Below are 19,608 nucleotides of genomic sequence, written 5' to 3' on the forward strand. Positions count from 1 at the left end.
GTTGTTATGCACTTGCAGTGACACGTCTTCAGCTTCTTTTAATGATACCTTAGAAGACATTTGATAACAAGAAGACAGCAAAAAGCCTTGGGAAGGTGAGAGTTGTAGGTTTCTATATCAATCCGTGAAGCCTTTTTAGGCTTTATGGGTTTTATTACGCACTTTCAGCCTAGGTAAGACAGGCCTCTGAGCCGATGAAGTTGTGAGTTGGAATGAATTAAATTTGCTGAAATGGTTTGTCTTTTTGCCTTTTCTAATCCAAATGACTGTCATTTCCAAAAAAGATACTTCATTTTCCCGAAAGTGCTTTTCTCTCTAAGGGGAATGCTTAATTGCAGCCACAAATCACCTCAAATGCTTTCCAAGGAGGATAAAACAAGTTAAAAAGTGTGCATCATTTAGAGAATGCAGGTTCTGAATACAGGATAAGATGCAGATTTCTGGTTTTTGACCCAACTGCTCTCTTCAACAACTCCATCCTGGCCACGCATCTCGTAACAGTGTCTTTCAGACACTGACATCTGACAGGCACTGACATCCCCTTTTTAGGATTTCACACAGCCTACACTGACCATTATCCAAGCTCTGGCACAGGTTGCCCAAGGAAGTTGTGAATACTCCATCCCTGGCAGTGTTCCAGGCCAGGTTGGATGGAGTCTTGGGTGGGATGGTTTAGTGTGAGGTGTCCCTGTCCATGGCAGGGGGGTTGGAACTGGATGATCTTGAGGTCCTTTCCAATCCAGACCATTCTACGATACACCTTGCTGTGAATTTGTATTCAGGAAAAGCATTTTGCAGGTCAGATGTACATGGTGGTTGTGTTAAATGAGTGTAGTTCCTGTCCAGGGTTCAGCAGTAGCAGTCACTTTTCTCCTCCATAGCACTTGGTGCAGTGCTGTGTTTTGGCTTTAGCCTGAGAACAGCGCTGCTAGCACCGATGGTTTTAGTTGTTGCTAAGTAATGATTACTCCAATCAAGGCCTTTTCAGTCTCATGCTCTGCCAGGGAGGAGGGGAAGCCGGGAGGAAGCAGAGACAGGACACCTGACCCAAACTGACCAAAGAGGTATCCATACCACAGCACGGCATGCCCACTATATAAACTGGGGGGAGTTACCTGGAAGGCCGATTGCTGCGCGGGTCGGGTTGGGTATTGGCTGGAGGGTGGTGAGGAATTGTATTGTGCATCACTTGTGTTTATTGTTGTTTTTCCTTTCCCCTTTTATTTTTATAATCTCTCCACTTGTTATTATCATTGGTGGCAGCAGCAGTGGTTTGTGTTATACCTTAGTTACTGGGCTGCTCTTATCTCAACCCGTGGCAGTTAACGTTCCTTTGATTCTCCTCCCCATCCCTCTGGGAGCAGTTCTGAGTTACCAAATGGGCTTAAACCACAGCATTCCTCAGCAACAGGGAGATTTCCTTCCGGAACATTCCACATGGCTCATTCTCTCACATTCAGAGAATACACCCCACGGCATGGTAACCTTTATAGCTTTCTCCCCATTTTTTGTGTGCCAGTGAGAGATGATTTTAAGTGTAGTTGTTGATAGTATTTCAGAAACCCTGCTCAATTACAACTGAATGGTTCTTTTCCGAGCGGAATCATCAAAGCAAATGGAAAGTGAATCAAAGCTGTTCCTCCAAGGCCTTCTTTATGGCCCCTTTTTACAGTGAGCTGTATCTCAGATTGCCCTCCTTGGAGAGTAAAAAGAAAATAGTAAGGTATAAAGGGCTCAGTGACAAAGCCTTTCACCATCACAGTGTTTTTTGGTGGAGGTTGTTTTTGGTCATATGGATTTATGCACATGTGGATAGATCCAAACCCAGTTTGATGAACTGTGTCCCGACCTAACTGCTTTATTCAAGTGCCAGAGTTTTCTGCCCTTTGATTTTCTGTGAGTCGTTGACCAAACTGGGGTTTCTTGTCATGTAACTGGTTCACACTGAGACATAAATGCAGATCTCTGCGATAGTCATGGGTCAGATTGCTTTTTTTTTTTGACATCTTAATAGAATCATTGAATCAATGAGGCTGGAAAAGACTCATCCAGTCCAGCCATTACCCTAGTACCCTAGCACTGCCAAGGCCACCACTGCCCCATGGCACTGAGGCCTCGTCTCCACGGTGTGTGAACACTTGCAGGGCCGGTGCCTGCAGCCCTGCCCTGGGCAGCCTGTTCCAATGCCTGAGCACCCTCTGGGGCAGGAATTGTTCCTCAGCTCCATCTAAACCTGCCCTGGTGCAGCTTGAGGCCGGTTCCTCTTGTCCCATCCCTTGTTCCTTGGGAGCAGAGCCCAGCCCCTCCTGGCTCCATCCTCCTGTCAGGCAGTTGTAGAGAGCCAGTGGTACTTAATGGCATTCTGAATAATCCTTCTAATACAGAACATGTAGGGTGCATCGCTGTTGCAGTATAGTATGCTAGAAGGATTCTTGGTGCAAATCTGATGTCCATGTGTTTCTGGAGCCTTGTGATACTTCTGTGCGCACCCTGATTGTGTGCTTGGTGGGGTTTTCCTCCTGGTGGGATGAAGGCTGGAGCTGCACAGTGGCTGCCTCAAGTGCTCCATTTTCAGAGCAGATGGGGGACTCATCCTGGCTGGTGAAAACACGGTGAGGTCATCTCTGAACCACAGCAAATCGTAGTAAATTGAATCTCAGTTGTCCTTTTAGGCTGTACTAAGTGGTAGCGTACTTGCACCATCGGAATATCAAATCTGTGAGCTCTTAGGGCTGTTGCTTACTGTAAGTCATGCTCTGCTATCCACACTACATTTTTCTTCACCTTTTCTTTGCTTTGGTAGAGATCTTTTGATGAAATGAAGACTTCAGAAAACGTCTAATTTTCATCACCATTATCATTTAATCGAGTTATCCTTGAACTTTCAAACTTAAGGTCTCTCATCCATATCCTTTGGTCTTCCCTGCTGGGCACAGTTTCAGTCTTAGTAGCTTTGGAGTGATACCAAGTTTAAATCTGCTTTCCTAAGCTCTTGACCATTTTTTCTCTCAAGTGTTGCTGAGCACTCGTGAAATCTCTTCTCACAGTCACTGCTGTCTGGCAGCTTTCTTGTAATCTGTGATTACTTTACGGTTTGTATCAATCATAGAATCATAGAATCATAGAACAGTCAGGGTTGGAAAGGACCTCAAGATCATCCAGTTCCAACCCCCCTGCCATGGACAGGGACACCTCACACTAAACCATCCCACCCAAGGCTTCATCCAACCTGGCCTTGAACACTGCCAGGGACAGAGCACTCACAACCTCCCTGGGCAACCCATTCCAGTGCCTCACCACCCTAACAGGAAAGAATTTCCTCCTTAGATCCAATCTAAACTTCCCCTGTTTCAGTTTTAACCCGTTACCCCTTGTCCTGTCACTACAGTCCCTGACGAAGAGTCCCTCCCCAGCATCCCTATAGGCCCCCTTCAGACACTGGAAGGCTGCTATTAGGTCCCCACGCAGCCTTCTCTTCTCCAGGCTGAACAGCCCCAACTTCCTCAGCCTGTCTTCATACGGGAGGTGCTCCAGTCCCTGATCATCCTCGTGGCCTCCTCTGGACTTGTTCCAGCAGTTCCATGTCCTTTTTATGTTGAGGACACCAGAACTGCACACAATGCTCCAGGTGAGGTCTCACAAGAGCAGAGCAGAGGGGCAGGATCACCTCCTTCGACCTGCTGGTCACGCTCCTTTTGATGCAGCCCAGGGTACGGTTGGCTTTCTGGGCTGCGAGCGCACACTGCTGGCTCATGTTCATTTTCTCATCGACCAAGTAAAATAGGGATATACTTTTGATTCTTACCAGCATCAAGTGAACCACCGTTGTCTATGCCAAGAAATTCAAGCCTGTTAAAACAACCACCAGGACTTAGTTCTCTAATCAAGGTAGAGTTTGCTGGAAATCAAGGCACAGGTCTTCTAGAAGAGATCTGAAGTGGTGATTAACGCCAGGTACTGGGAAACAAAGACTCCTGATTACCATTTGCTAGCACTGACCTTTCCAATGGCCTCACACAAGCGATTTAGTCTCTTGTGTAGGGAACACATAGAAACACCATCAAGTTACTGTGGGATAAGGAGCTGCTGTAGGTCAGCACATCTGAGCTCTAATAGTCCGCTGCTCATTTGAACGTGGCCATTCTCTCTCTTAAAGTTAGCTTCTATTTATGTTGGTTTAAGCAATTTTAAGAATATGCTGGATTTTAAGTGTTTAAAAGTTGTTCTCTTCGTTGAAGGTTGCTTGTTTCAAATGCAAGCTGCTGTGCTCCTCCTTTCCCAACTGAAAGAGGTACAATGGTATAATTCGCATTCTTTTGTGAGTTTAATGCATCAAAAGCACTGGGTAAATAAGCTCATAGAGTAGCAAATCTATTGGCAGGCATGAAAAGATACAGCAAGTTGGTTTAATATGGCCCCATCAACTTTGACAGCGATCCCTTAAGGACATCAGTGGCTGTCACTCAAAGCTGGTGATATTGGGTCTGTTATCTCAGAGATAAGCTTGGTGGTGGTCTCCCTGCTCTCTTCCCAGATGACTGCTGTTTCCCTGTTTTATGAAGCTGATTCACATTATTGATCTGTGAAAGGCAGGGAATAAAGCTGCCATCCCTTGCACTTCTCTCCATGAAGCATCTCTTTTTGGAGCAGCAGTCTTCAGACTTAACAGAGAATGGGTCTGCCTTTGGAAGCAAGAGCTGCATCAGCCCAAATGTGTCACTCTAGACTGATGGAGTCAATGCTCTAGAGGCTTTAGGGAGCAAATTGTTCAGATTTGAAAGAAATTGTGTTACTAACATGGACAGGAACCCCTCAGCCAGCCCTCTGAGGGGAGGCTGCCTCCTCCGGAGTGCTGAACATGGAGGTAGAAGATTATGGGTAATTAAACAGACCTCATTGAATAGTTTGGGAAAATAGGTAGTGGTGAGGCATCTCTGATACATGCTACCCACACTGGAACTGTTAGAGGTGTCTCAATGGCAACAGAAGTCTTTCCTAGTGAAAAAGAGGTGGCTTTCAGGATGCAGAGCATGTTGCAATATATATTGGGAGATCCAAGGTCAAATGGTTCTGCTGCTGCTGCGTAAAACAAAGATAAAACCAACCCCAGCATCTCCAGGAGTGAGATTACAATGTAAATGATTGTGAGAATGATCAGGGGCTATAGCACCTCCCATATGGAGCCAGGCTGAGAGCACTGGGGCTGTTGAGCCTGGAGAAGAGAAGCTGTGTGGAGACCTCAGAGCAGCTTCCAGTGTCTGAAGGGGGCTACAAGGATACTGGAGAGGGGCTCTTCATCAGGGACTGCAGTGATAGGACAAGGGGTGATGGGTTCAAACTGAAACAGGGGAAGTTCAGGTTGGAGATAAGGCAGAAGCTCTTCCCTGTGAGGGTACTGAGGCGCTGGCACAGGGTGCCCAGAGAAGCTGTGGCTGCCCCATCCCTGGCAGTGCTCAAGGCCAGGTTGGACACAGGGGCTTGGAGCAAGCTGCTCCAGTGGAAGGGGTCCCTGCCCGTAGCAGGGGTTGGAACTGGATGAGCTTTAAGGTCCCTTCCAACCCAAACCAGTCTGGGATTCTGTGATTCATTGTGACTCTTGATACATGCAGCTTTGAAAAGACTTTTCATTTGCCCGGGATGTAAGTTAAAGTAAGTTAAATTTCATTGCCTGCGATGTAAGTTAAAGAAATGACAAAGTAATTTCTAGAAGAAACTCCCATGTGTTAAGCAGCATCACTGAAAAAGCTTTAACAGGAGGAGATGACAAACATCCTGTGTTAAAATATTCCCAGAATCGGCATGCCATTCTGAGTGTGCAGGAATGGGATCGTAGGATGAAACAATAGCACATAATAAAAACACATGCGTAATGCAGTATGAAGTCAGCACAATACCCAGGCAGTGCTTTTTCAGTGTTACCTCTAGGCTTTGAGCTGCAATATACTGCTATTCAGATTAGAGATGGGAGATGGGGAACCTACCTGTGGGAATCAAGTGACCAACCCAAGGAGGACGTTAACCTTTCCAAAGGGATTTCTGGCACCCTCAAGGTTTTAAAGTTGTTTTATTTTAATAGACATTTTTCCAGTATATCTCAAACAAAGCAGTTGGTGATTTTTGGATACATAAATAGGAATTGTGCCTGGATTGTGGATTTTCTCCAGTCCCTCATTCTGTCTGTTCTTCTCCAGCCATGGAGTCTTTGTCTCATCGGTTGTTGGCATTTTATCCATTATTCTTTGCAGGCTACCTTACAGACCTTTTCTGCTCTTCGTGTCTCCTGTTGGTGCAGTCTGTACTCATTCCCCCACTGCCATTGCTTGCCACTGAGATGTAGGAATGTCAAGGGCAAGACTAACACATTTAGAGTAACTACATGCTTTATCTGCAGTGCATTCTTCCCCTTCTGTTTTCCAGATTTATCCAGGAGATAGAGCACGCCATGGAACTTGGCCCAAGCAAGCAGTGTCCACTCCGTGAATTCCTCACCATGTACATCAAGAACATCTTCCTCAACCAGGTCCTGGCTGAGATCAATAAAGAGATTGAAAGCGTCACAAAGGCATCTGATCCCCTGAAAATACTGGCTAATGCAGATACCATGAAGATCCTTGGAGTGCAGCGGCCTCTTCTGCAGGTAGGAGCTGATTGAACTGCCAGTGCATCCCTTACTGTCCGTGTCTAGCCATGACCTTGCTATGCATCCAATGAGGAAAGATGTAGACCTGCTTGAGCAGGTCCAGAGGAGGCCCACGGAGCTGCTGCGAGGGCTGGAGCAGCTCTGCTCTGGAGCCAGGCTGAGAGAGCTGGGCTGGGGCAGCCTGGGGAAGAGAAGGCTCCTGAAGGGGAGACCTGAGAGCAGCTCCAGTGCCTGAAGGGGCTGCAGGAAAGCTGGAGAGGGGCTTGGGACAAGGGCCTGTAGGGACAGGCCAAGGGGAATGGCTTTAACCTGCCAGAGTGGAGACTGAGCTGAGCTCTTAGGCAGAAGCTCTTCCCTGTGAGGGTGCTGAGGCGCTGGCACAGGGTGCCCAGAGAAGCTGTGGCTGCCCCATCCCTGGCAGTGTTGAAGGCCAGGTTGGACACAGGGGCTTGGAGCAAGCTGCTCTAGTGGAAGGTGTCCCTGCCCGTGGCAGGGGTTGGAGCCAGATGAGCCTTAAGGTCCATTCCAACCCAAACCAGTCTGGGATTCTAGGACGCTATGACCCACAAGACTTGTCTCAACATACAATCTGAATCTATGATCTATTCCAGTGTCAGTGCTAGTGTAGTCTTTCCATTTCTGATCTCTGTATGCAGCTGTGTAGGTATACACAGGCTCAATGGTTTGCTTGTGCAAGAGGATGTATCTCTCTTACTACATATGTCAAGCTAACGGCATCTTTACATCTTGCCTGGCACATGACATTCTTAAAGCACCTTTTAGCCATCACGACGAACTGATACCAGCTTTGTTGACCAGCTACCAGAGAAGTTTATTTTCAATAATATATCCCTGCTTAGAAGATCTGCAAATCACAGAGGTGTGGGATTGGACTAAATACACATGCCAAACTACCAGGCGGAGCAAAGATAAGGTGTGCTTCCTCCCGAGTGCAGTATGTGTGACTGATGTGTTGCTGCTGCTGCAGCAAGGCGGCTGTATTGCTTCCTCAGGCAGATAAGGGAGATTTGAAAGATTTGGCTTTGAGGTTAGAGTATTTAGGTGAGAAGCCTCTTTTAAAACTGCATTTTGGAACTCTAATGTAGAGTAGTGATAATGGCAACAAGCACAGTTGTCATCCCAGCTACATGGGTAGCTGGACAATATGGAAGCCTGCCTCCAAATTCTGAAAGGACTAAGCTCACAGTCATAGAATCATAGAATCGTAGAATAGTTAGGGTTGGAAAGGACCTTAAGATGATCCAGTTCCAACCCCCTGCCATGGACAGGGACACCTCACACTACACCATCCCACCCAAGGCTCTGTGCAGCCTGGCCTTGAACACTGCCAGGGATGGAGCATTCTCTGACTCTTGCTGTGATTTGGGTCAAGCTCTTTTAATCCCTTTAAATAATTCTCTCTTATCTCTAAAATCACTCTTTGGGGATGAATAATATTTACAAAGTTCTTAGGAAGTAGCATGCATCTCCCAAGGTTTATGTGGCTGCTTTCTATCTTTCCTTATCGCTATAAAAGGTGTGTATATTTTAATAATGTATAATAATAGTAATAACTATTGTTATTATTTGGGGGAAATTGCTAGGATTTTTGCATGGTTTAATGGTCATTAACTCTACATCTGTCTCGGTGCTGTAGATATGGGATGGTTCTTTCGGCGGCAAAGCAAAGTTAGATTCCAGTGATTTTCAGAAGTCTTCAAGGGAACAGCTTCCTTAGAAAGGGACCAGTAGTGTATTTACATGATTTAACTCCAGGAGTTAAAATGGTGTTTTGGAGCAGCACAGCATCCCTTATCTATTTCCTTGCCAAGGTACAGGTTTAGCAGCCTTCTCAGAAACTCACTTAACAAAACCCTAAAGTGGAAGAATACAACCCATAGTAAATAATTGCCAACAGGAAAATTGCTTCAGCCTCAGTGCTCATTGAGCACATGCAACATAAGATGGGAACAGGGCATGGGCACAAGGGCAGGCTGTGTCTGAAGAGGGACCAGAGAGGGGCTTTGGACAAGGGCCTGTAGGTACAGGCCAGGGGAAATGGCTTTAACCTGCCAGAGGGGAGACTGAGATGAGCTCTGAGGCAGAAGCTCTTCCCTGTGAGGGTGCTGAGGCGCTGGCACAGGGTGCCCAGAGAAGCTGTGGCTGCCCCATCCCTGGCAGTGCTCAAGGCCAGGTTGGACACAGGGGCTTGGAGCAAGCTGCTCTAGCAGAAGGTGTCCGTGCCCATAGCAAGGGGTTGGAGCTGGAGGAGCTCCAAGGTCCCTTTCAGCTCAAACCAGTCTGGGATTCTATGGCTGGAGCACAGCAGAGAGGGGCTGCGCTGGGGAAGGAATCACAGCCTTACTTTGCAGTTATTTGCAATGCCAGTTGCAGTCACCATTGTAAGTGCCTAGGGAAAAAAGAAATATGCCAGATCTGTGATGCAGATAGAACTCTTCCAAGACTTGATTTTCAGAGCAAGGGTTGAAAAGAAATCAATGTTAGGGCAGTTTTGGCTTCCACAACAGGAAAAGTATCTGAAGATTGAAACTATAAGTTAGAAATAAAGCAGAACTCTGGTGATTCGCAGTCTGAGTCTTCTAAAGATGTTATTCAGAGTTCCTTTTGAGAGAGATGGAAACTAACAGGTATATTCTATGTTGTATTTTGTATTGTTTGCCTTTCCTTTGTTTTCTGAGGATTAAACTGATTGAGAACCCAAACTCAACCTGCACAGGCGCCTGACCTTATCAAGAGCTGAAAATACTTCATGTTAACATTAACCCATCAGCTTTGGAGCAAGTCCAGAGAGGTTGTTAACCTTACAGATTTGGCTTGGGTTCTTAATGGAGTAATGTGTTTTTTGTGGATTATGGCTTCATTTGTAGCCATGAAAACGTGGTCTATAATATCAATACATTCTCTTAAAGTTCATGTGAGGTTGAAGAGTCAGACTGGTTGGGAATTTTCTCATCCACTTCCTGTAATTTGTTTCTTATGATGGATGGAAATCATTTTGAACTGGAATTATTCTTGATCTGAATGTAGATGGTCAGAAGGGCTGCCTGTTCCCGACATTATACAAGGGTAATTTTGTCAAAGAGAAGAAAAATTGCTGCCTCTTTGAACCAAGTCATCCAAATAGCTCCCTAAAATAATGCTATTGATTTTACATTAACAGAGGAAAAAAATAAAAAGGCTATTTCTACATTGGCAGTGCTGGAACCTGGAATCTTTGCCCTTGTCACCTCATGGGTACCATGAAAATAGAGTGTGTAGAGAGTGAATGAGCCTGGCACCTCTCTTCCAGTACTGTGCTTCTCTGTCCTGTCTTGTGCTATCTGTGTTCATGGTTCAAACATCCCACCCTTTTCTATCCTGAAAATCTTTCTTCAGCTCCTGTGGCTGTGATTTAAACACGACTCAAGAATTATCAGTTCCCACTGCACAGGCTGATAAGAGCTGCTTTTTGATAACTATCAGCACATGTTAGAACTAAATTAGCTTATAGATAAGAGGTTTTCAAGCATCCTGTGCCATCATGTCCTCGGCGATGAATCATCCATTTCTGGAAAGATTATGCTTTAAAATAAGACCCTAGAAAACATTGTAGATGGTCTTGTTTTCCATTCTTACATCCTTAAACATATAATATTGTAAATCCTTTTCTTTTTAGGAGCGACTGAATAATCATAGAATCCCAGACTGGTTTGCATTGGAAGGGGCCTTAAAGCTCCTCCAGTTCCAACCCCCTGCCACGGGCAGGGACCCCTTCCACTAGAGCAGCTTGCTCCAAGCCCCTGTGTCCAACCTGGCCTTGAGCACTGCCAGGGATGGGGCAGCCACAGCTTCTCTGGGCAATAACCCTGAAACTAATTTGGCTCAAAATTACTCTGTCTTAAGCTTCAGACTGCAATTGTTTAAATCAATACTAAATTAGGCTACAAGCAGCTTAACAGCTTCTTATAGCCTCTTCTTGTACTGTTTGTGTCAAGGTGATAAATCTTTCCAGCTAGGTGGTCACTACTAATAGTGGCCTTAAAAATCTCTTGCCCTGTCTCCATCTGACAAGAAAAGTGCAAGTTGCTTTGCTCTTTCCATTCCACAGCAGCCAGGTGAGACTTCTCCTTTTAAGGCATAGAATCATAGATTGGTTTGGGTTGGAAAGGACCAGTTGGATCATCCAGTTCCAAACCTCTGCCATGGGCAGGGATGCCTCATGCTAGACCATGTTGCCCAAGGCTTTGTCCAGCCTGGCCTTGAGCACTGTCAAGGATGGAGCATTTACCACTTTTTTGGGAAACCTGTGCCAGGGCCTCCTCAGCCTCACAGGGAAGAACTTCCTTATATCTAACCTGAATGCATCAGTGTGATCATTGTCTTACAGCAATACTGTGTAGATGGAAGGTGTGATAGTTCTCTGGCCAAGCTCTAGAAGCTGAAAATCCAGTTAAAAACCACTTTAAAAGTCAGTGTGGGGCTGTTTGCAGGATAGACTTGCTGGAGCTGATTATCCCATCACCCATTACTGCTTATGGCATGCGTGTAATCACTCACTTTTGACTTCCCAAGGAGACATCACTGGTAGCTTTGGCATGTTTTCTTCCCATCAAAATACTGAGTATTAAGAAGAAGAATGATCTCAGTGAGTGGTGTTTAAATGGCTCACCAGCAGTGATGGGCATATGCTTTGATAGCGAGTAGATATTGTTTATTAGTATTAGTTGTCTTCTCAAGTTGGCTTCCAGTGATCAAATTCCATTGTGGAGCAGGCGTGACTGGTCAGTTGGGTATTTCCCATTCAAATATGACTTTTGAGGCAGGACCGGTGTTTCTGGTCTTCATATTTCAATGTTTTTACAGTGACATGGTGTCTAAACCAGCATGAAGTGCTTTGCAGATGTTGTCATCCCCTGTGTGGTCTATCTGTTTCCATCACACAGCCAGCATGTCAAGAGGTTAAGACCCACCAGCCGAGGCCATGGCAGAATTTCTAGCTGAATCTTCGGTTTCAGTTTGAAATGAGAGACCAAACCGTCTCTCCATGGAAGTCTGAATCTCCCTATTGCTTTCAGTATTTAGCTAATTTTTCCTCTGGGGAGAACATTTACTGTGGTTACTGCCTTTCACAGAATCATTTACAGGGCTCCCATATAAGTCATCTTGCAGATGTGGAAGTTCTCCACTGAGGCTGATAACGAGGAGTTTATAAAAGCAGCTGCTAGCTTTAGGCAAGCTGTTATGGCAGTGCTTCAATTTATTTGAAAACCCAAGTTTAACTTGCACATTCAGTAAAGCCCAAGTAGGAAATGGCTTTAAGTTGCATGTGAACGCATTGAAACAGCACACCTTGAAGGCAGAATTACTTTCTTTCTCCCTGGATGCGCAAAAGCAAAGTCAGCTTTCACAAACCATCCCACAAATGTGGCTCATGATTGACCTGAAGGAAACGCTCACATGGTTGAGGTCTCTGTAGCCTCTTAATCCCTGCGGTTGCTGGGTGTCTTCTCCCTACGAGGGTGCAATCTCCCATTGGAGTCAGCCAGAATCTGTATAACCCTCATTAATTCAGCACTGAGTCCAGGTTCATGTTCCCCATCTTTCATGACCTGAGGCTCAACACCAAGCTGGTCTTGGCCATGTGGTTTCTATCTAGAACATGTGAGAACTGCTCTCCTATTTAAACAAACTTCTGGAGAGCTGGTAAAATCACCGCTGCTCTGCTTAGAACATGCTCCATTAGAAATGAACCTAAGTCTCCATTGAACGCAATTAGAGTTGAGTGCAAAATGTCTTTGAGCATTGTCCTACCTGAGACCACCAACTTGTTTTGTTCACCTCAAAAAGTGTCTGAACACAGTTTTTCCTCATGCCAATCCATATTGGATTTGAACTTCATAAATGATGGCTTACTGTTATTTCTAGGTCTTTTATATCCATTGCTTGAGTGTTTTCATAGCTGGTATCATAGTATTGTCATTACATTAGTTGGAAGGGACCTCTGGAAGTTGGTCTCATCTGCCTGAAGGTCTGGCCCAGAATCTTCGTCGCTGACATGGACAGTGGGATTGAGTGCGCCCTCAGCAAGTTTGCCGATGACACCAAGCTGTGTGGTCCGGTTGATATGCTGGAGGGAAGGGATGCCATCCAGAGGGACCTCGACACGCTTGTGAGGTGGGCTGATGCCAACCTTATGAAGTTCAACCATGACAAGTGCAAGGTCCTACACCTGGGTCGGAGCAATCCCAGGCACAGCTACAGACTGGGCAAAGAAGAGATTCAGAGCGGCCCTGCAGAGAAGGACTTGGGGGTGCTGGTCGATGAGAAAATGAACATGAGCCGGCTGCAGTGTGCGCTCGCAGCCCAGAAACCAACCGTATCCTGGGCTGCATCAAAAGGAGCGTGACCAGCAGGTCGAAGGAGGTGATCCTGCCCCTCTACTCTGCTCTTGTGAGACCTCACCTGGAGTATTGTGTGCAGTTCTGGTGTCCTCAACATAAAAAGGACATGGAACTGCTGGAACAAGTCCAGAGGAGGCCACGAGGATGATCAGGGGCTGGAGCACCTCCCGTATGAAGACAGGCTGAGGAAGTTGGGGCTGTTGAGCCTGGAGAAGAGAAGGCTGCGTGGGGACCTCAGAGCAGCCTTCCAGTACCTGAAGGGGGCCTATAGAGATGCTGGGGAGGGACTCTTTGTCAGGGACTGTAGTGACAGGACAAGGGGTAACGGGTTAAAAGTGAAACAGGGGAAGTTTAGATTGGATCTAAGGAGGAAATTCTTTCCTGTTAGGGTGGTGAGGCACTGGAATGGGTTGCCCAGGGAGGTTGTGAGTGCTCCATCCCTGGCAGTGTTCAAGGCCAGGTTGGATGAAGCCTTGTGTGGGATGGTTTAGTGTGAGGTGTCCCTGCCCATGGCAGGGGGGTTGGAACTGGATGATCTTGAGGTCCTTTCCAACCCTAACTATTCTATGATTCTATGATTCTATAACCAGAGCCTGCCCAACACCAGATTAAGTCAATCATGGCTTTGTCTCAGTGAGTCTTGAAAACTTACAGAGATGGAGATCCTTTGGGCTGCTGTCCTGCTGGAAAGCTGTTCTCCTAGCCACAATTTTTGGCTGCTGTTCCTTATTATGTCCCATGTATGATATATAGAGCAGACCAGGAGTCTTCATTTAAATCATGTAGTATTTTATATGAGGAAATGTGAAGCCCACACACAATGCAGCTCTTGCATCTGTGTCAGGCACATTAGGTGTGAAGCATAATAACTGATCCAGTGACCACATTATGGCCTTCACCCTTCTACTTGTGGTTGTATCTTGTTAGGGCTGATCTCTGGTTTAAATTACTCCAGTGTTATTAAAATACACCTCCCTAGGGTCAGCCTAGCCACAATGGGCTTGACATAACTAGAGGTGAAAGTGTGTGTGCGGGCCTTCTATCAGCGAGTCTAATCAAAAGATGTTATGGACAAAGCAGACCAGTTCATAAAGAGAGAACACCCAGTTTTGTACCTCTTAGCAATTACATTGTGCTTTTGATTAGTGAATCTTAAATGTTTTTTCAAGTATTTAATTTAATTGGGAAAACTTGCTATTCAAAGACTGCTTTTCTAACACATCCTTGCCTCTAAGCTCTGTTTTTGTAGTGCATCAGCCAATATCGTTTCTAGGGTCCAATATTTCAGCGTGAATTCAGGTCATTAGCTTTCAGGGTTGTGTCTGATGGGTTGTTTTAGAAGATGACGTGAGCCAGGAGAGCTCTTTTTCCACCCTGAAGCTCCGAGTTTGACCAAAAGTGATGACCTGACCTGAGCGTTCTTGGGAACCAGCAGCTTCGGATTGGAAAAGCACAACCTCGTGAGTTTGTGGTGCTGAGAAACCTGGTTGGAATGGGGTCAAACCTTGTGTTTTCAGGGTGGGTTGGAGGGTGCAGACTGGCTGCTGTCTCTTTTGATCTTCCTGCAACGAGATTTTTTTGGTGGACAAGCTGGAGAGAAGTAATGGTTTCTGACACGTCCGCTGACAGGGAGTGAACTGAATTAGCGCTCTGTCAATCCCATCTTCTAAGAGCTGTCTTTTTGGAGTCATATTTGACTTTTCTGGCGATCAAAAGCATCCTCATCTTTTGGGCTGTGTGGGAAGAGCAGCAGGCAGCCAAGGGGAAGGTGGATAAATGCATGGCCAACATGAACCCATAGGGATCAGCTGCTCTGAGGGAGCAGAAGGGACATTAAGCCCTCAGGGTCACCCTGGGAGCTGGAACGGGTGAGGACTGACTTTGCTTCTGTGCATTTTCTGTCTCTCTCCGTTTTTTCTGGTCATTTGTCTGATAAGACTAATAGCAGCCTTCCAGTACCTGAAGGGGGCCTATAGGGATGCTGGGGAGGGACTCTTCATCAGGGACTGTAGTGACAGGACAAGGGGTAACGGGTTAAAAGTTGAACAGGGGAAGTTCAGGTTGGAGATAAGGCAGAAGCTCTTTCCTGTTAGGGTGGTGAGGCACTGGAATGGGTTGCCCAGGGAGGCTGTGAATGCTCCGTCTCTGGCAGTGTTCAAGGCCAGGTTGGACAGAGCCTTGGGTAACATGGTTTAGTGTGAGGTGTCCCTGCCCATGGCAGGGGGGTTGGAACTGGGTGATCTTAAGGGCCCTTCCAACCCTAACTATTCTGTGATTCTGTAAGTGGGACTCAAGCGAAAGTGGAAAGAGAAAGGTACTCCAATTCCTGCATGCTGGAGATGGCTGGCAAAGGAAGAACAAAGAAATGCGGGGGTGGGGGGGGGAAGAGAGATAGCTGTCACAGTCTTCTTGGCCTTGAAGACTGACATCTCACTAGCAGGTCCTGTCTGTCTCATTGCAATTCCCTGTACAGCTTCCGGACGAATCCTGTCTCTGTAAATGCAGTATCTATTGAGCTGCCAAGGCTTTTATGCTTTTTCTTTTGTTCCTGAATTAATATGAGATTTCAGCGTGATGGGAGAAAGGACTTGCATAGTCTGCTTCATTCTTGCCTATTCTTTCTGATAGGGTTTTATTTTTAAATCCTGCACTCTTTATGCATCCAATGGTTTATGGTTTGGACAGAAGTCAATGGGAATTTAGGTTAGAACTTAGGCAGAAGCTCTTCCCTGTGAGGGTGCTGAGGCGCTGGCACAGGTTGCCCAGAGAAGCTGTGGCTGCCCCATCCCTGGCAGTGCTCAAAGCCAGGTTGGACACAGGGGCTTGGAGCAAGCTGCTCCAGTGGAAGGGGTCCCTGCCCGTGGCAGGGGTTGGAACTGGAGGAGCTTTAAGGTCCCTTCCAACCCAAACCAGTCTAACTTTATGAGCGTGCAACAACTCATGCATGGAGACTTCGGGAGATTCACCTGTGTGGTACTGGGAGTGCCTCCAAGATACTGTCAGGGAGATGCAAAGAAGCATCCGTATCTTGCAAGATATACTTCTTTAAGTATATATATTTACATATATACTTCTTTAAGTGTTTATACTTCTTTAAGGACATGGAGCCATTGGAGCAAGTCCAAAGGAGAGCCAGAAGGATGATCAGGGGCTGGAGCGCCTTCCTGGCAATGTTCAAGGCCAGGTTGGACAGGGCTTGGTGCAGTCTGCTCTAGTGGAAGGTGTCCCTGTCTGTGGCAGAGGTTGGAACTGGAGGAGCTTCAGTTCCTTTCCAACCCAAACCATTCTGTGATTCTCTGATTAAGATGAACCCTTTTAAAGGACCTTTCCTGATGTGGCATTTAGTGTTCACCCTCACCTTGGTTGTGCAGCTGGTTTTCAGTGACAGTTGAGCGAGTAATCACAAGAGCAGTAAAACCACCAGAACTTCTTGTAAGTTATTTTTATTCTACTTTCTTTTCTTGCAGTCATATTTGTTTCACAAGTTGGCAGTGAACCACATGTATCTGCCCCAGCTTCAGTCACAGGCCTTGATTGATTATTTTAATTACCCAAAACGACCCAGACAGGCTCCTGCAGCTGTAGTATTGCTCTCATAAATACTCATTTTGCCTCACATGGCTGAGCCCACATGGCTGGTGTCACAAACAGCTCCTCTTATCTTTCTGTCCAGAGGAGAAGCCATTAGCTTGGCCACCCTCCTGTTTGTTTAAAGCTTAAACTGCACATTTCTCATCTGCAGCCTCGTTAAGCATACAGCATCATGGCAGGAGAGCACATCATGGGATGCAGAGGCAGAGCTGGCCTTCTCTTTAACCTGAGGGTGCTTCCGAGAAGTAAGTGCGAAATCTCAGACACAGCTGCCACAGAAGTGATACTTCACCCAGCTTCCTCCTTCCCTCCAGCTGCCTTTATTCCAAAGTGCTTCTTCACTTTTAAACCAGGGGTTTCACTTCACTAGGGTTGTTTCTGTGATGGATGACCGTAGCTGCAGTGTGCAGGAGGCTCTGAGCATCCACCTGTGCGTACCTACAAAGGCAGTCTCATGAACCTTAATTTAAAGGAGGTCCGTATTGCTCCATCACAAACAGCCCTCCAGGAGTTTTGTTAAGAACTTTTCACTAGGAAAGTTTAATTTCTTGCTTATCTGAAACACAGCCATGATAGAGTCTGGGGGCTTGGTTGGCCTTATTTTGACTCTCTCTGCATCCTTTAGCTGAAGGTTGTGTCTGTCATAACACCACAGATATTTTTCCCCTTCCCTCTGTTTAGTTTGCTTTATGAATCCCAAATCAACAGGCTGAGAACATTGGAGCTGTTGAGCCTGCAGAAGAGAAGCTGCGTGGAGACCTCAGAGCAGCTTCCAGTGTCTGAAGGGGGCTACAAGGATGCTGGAGAGGGGCTCTTCATCAGGGACTGTAGTGATAGGACAAGGGGTGATGGGTTCAAACTGAAACAGGGGAAGTTCAGGTTGGAGATAAGGCAGAAGCTCTTCCCTGTGAGGGTGCGGAGGCGCTGGCACAGGGTGCCCAGAGAAGCTGTGGCTGCCCCATCCCTGGCAGTGCTCAAGGCCAGGTTGGACACAGGGGCTTGGAGCAAGCTGCTCTAGTGGAAGGTGTCCCTGCCCGTGGCAGGGGGTTGGAGGTGGGTGATCTTAAATTCCATTCCAACCCAAACCGTTCTCTGGTTCTATGAAATGCAGCCTGGAACACAATCTCATGCAACTTTATAGATGGCTTCAAAAGAAGAAACTTTCTGTGTTCTTGCCAGGCTCATTGAAAGTCACATTCTTTGGGTTTTTTGCTCTTGCATTTGAAGCCTGGGCCCATTTCATTTGGGAAGAATTACTCTAATTTCTACTTTCTGAAATGTTTTCCTAATCAGAAGTGCTGGCTGAGAAGAGCCATCGCATTTTAAATAATTGATGGCTACTTTATTGAGTTGTCAGCACTAATTCATCCTCCTTTTGAAGCGCTGGGATGTTCAAAGGAGGAAATCCTTTCACAACCTGCTCATTTTTTTGAAGGAAAGTTCATTTTTATAATTACTTTTGATTTCCACTGCGGAATGTAATCGTGGCTGTGTGCGGAGGGGGAGGCACGGAGTACCTTCCAGGCTCGAAAACGCCTTTATTACTACCTTCGCTTCTAATTTCTTTCCCTCCCTCCTTTTCGCCGGGGTTTAATTATACCTGTTTTAAACGTGCATTTTGAAATGTGACACCCAGTTCTCACAGAGAACAAAAGAGAGATTAATCTATTGTTCAAAGGGAAGGTAAAGAAGCTCCAGTCTTTTAAGGCTGTTTTTTGTCCGGGGCTGCCCCTCCCTGACAAACACCGTTTCAAGTGGGAGGGTCGCAGAGAAGGAGCTGTGATTTTGAAGGAAGGGGGTTGTCAACAGGAGTATTAAAAGATGAACAACAGATGCGGAGATGCTGCCATCACACTGTTCCTTCTCCCCTGATGGTTTTCCCTCCACTGACAGGGAGAAAGGTTCTTGCTAGTGTATAAACTTTGCTAGCAGTGTAAAGGGTAATAGCACTTTAATTTGCATCTGAAAGAAGGGAGAGAAGGCAGTAAATTAAAAGTTTCCCCTCTTGCTATTAGCGTGTAAATAGATCCCTTCCATGTTGAAAATATAAAATATAATCATAGTTCTGCTCGTGCACACAAAGCTGTCAGGATGGGAATTTGTTTTGCACATGATCTGCTTTTGTGCTGTGTTTTTTACCTGCATGAACTTTATACAGAGGGAAAAAGCTTTTCCCTTGCATCACCCATGCAGCTGCACCATGGAGCTCTTGGTGGTCCCAGGCCTACAGCCCTAGTTCTGGTCATTATGGGCCTCATCCAGGACTCACTGGGGGCTCACAGCAAAAGAGGGAAGATGCTGTGAGGGCTGGAGCAGCTCTGCTCTGGAGCCAGGCTGAGAGAGCTGGGCTGGGGCAGCCTGGAGAAGAGAAGGCTCCTGAAGGGGAGACCTGAGAGCAGCTCCAGTGCCTAAAGGGGCTCCAGGAAAGCTGGAGAGGGGCTTGGGACAAGGGCCTGTAGGGACAGGCCAAGGGGAATGGCTTTAACCTGCCAGAGGGGAGACTGGGATGAGCTCTTAGGCAGAAGCTCTTCCCTGTGAGGGTGCTGAGGCGCTGGCACAGGGTGCCCAGAGAAGCTGTGGCTGCCCCATCCCTGGCAGTGCTCAAGGCCAGGTTGGACACAGGGGCTTGGAGCAAGCTGCTCTAGTGGAAGGGGTCCCTGCCCGTGGCAGGGGTTGGAACTGGATGAGCTTTCAGCTCCCTTCAACCCAAACCATTCCCTGATTCTATGTTGGTTCTATGAATTTAATTACAATATTCAGGGACCTTTTGTCTCTGTAAACTGCTGCATGGAATGAAAATAGAGTAAAATGATACAACTCTACAGGAGAGCCCTGCCTTGGGCTGTGTTCTATTTTAATTAATTAAGTGCTGATTATAATTGCTGGAAAAGGTAAGAACAAGGGAGGATTGAAAAGCATTGAATTTGTGTAGATGATATCCTAGATTACAATCTCCGCTGACCTTGAAGTCAATGG

At 46.4% G+C, this 19,608-nt stretch overlaps 1 protein-coding gene across 1 annotated transcript in view; it reads left to right on the forward strand.

Moving 5' to 3' along the window:
• Nucleotides 1-19,608, forward strand: part of EXOC4 (exocyst complex component 4) — a 417,088-nt gene that overhangs the window by 289,896 nt on the left and 107,584 nt on the right. The window contains exon 11 of the mRNA XM_065672818.1: nt 6,418-6,637. Within this exon, the coding sequence (XP_065528890.1) occupies nt 6,418-6,637 (220 nt within the window). The remainder of the gene's footprint in view (nt 1-6,417; nt 6,638-19,608) is intronic.

The sequence above is a fragment of the Lathamus discolor genome, chromosome 1, assembly GCF_037157495.1.
Source record: "Lathamus discolor isolate bLatDis1 chromosome 1, bLatDis1.hap1, whole genome shotgun sequence".
Taxonomy (NCBI): Eukaryota; Metazoa; Chordata; class Aves; order Psittaciformes; family Psittacidae; genus Lathamus; species Lathamus discolor.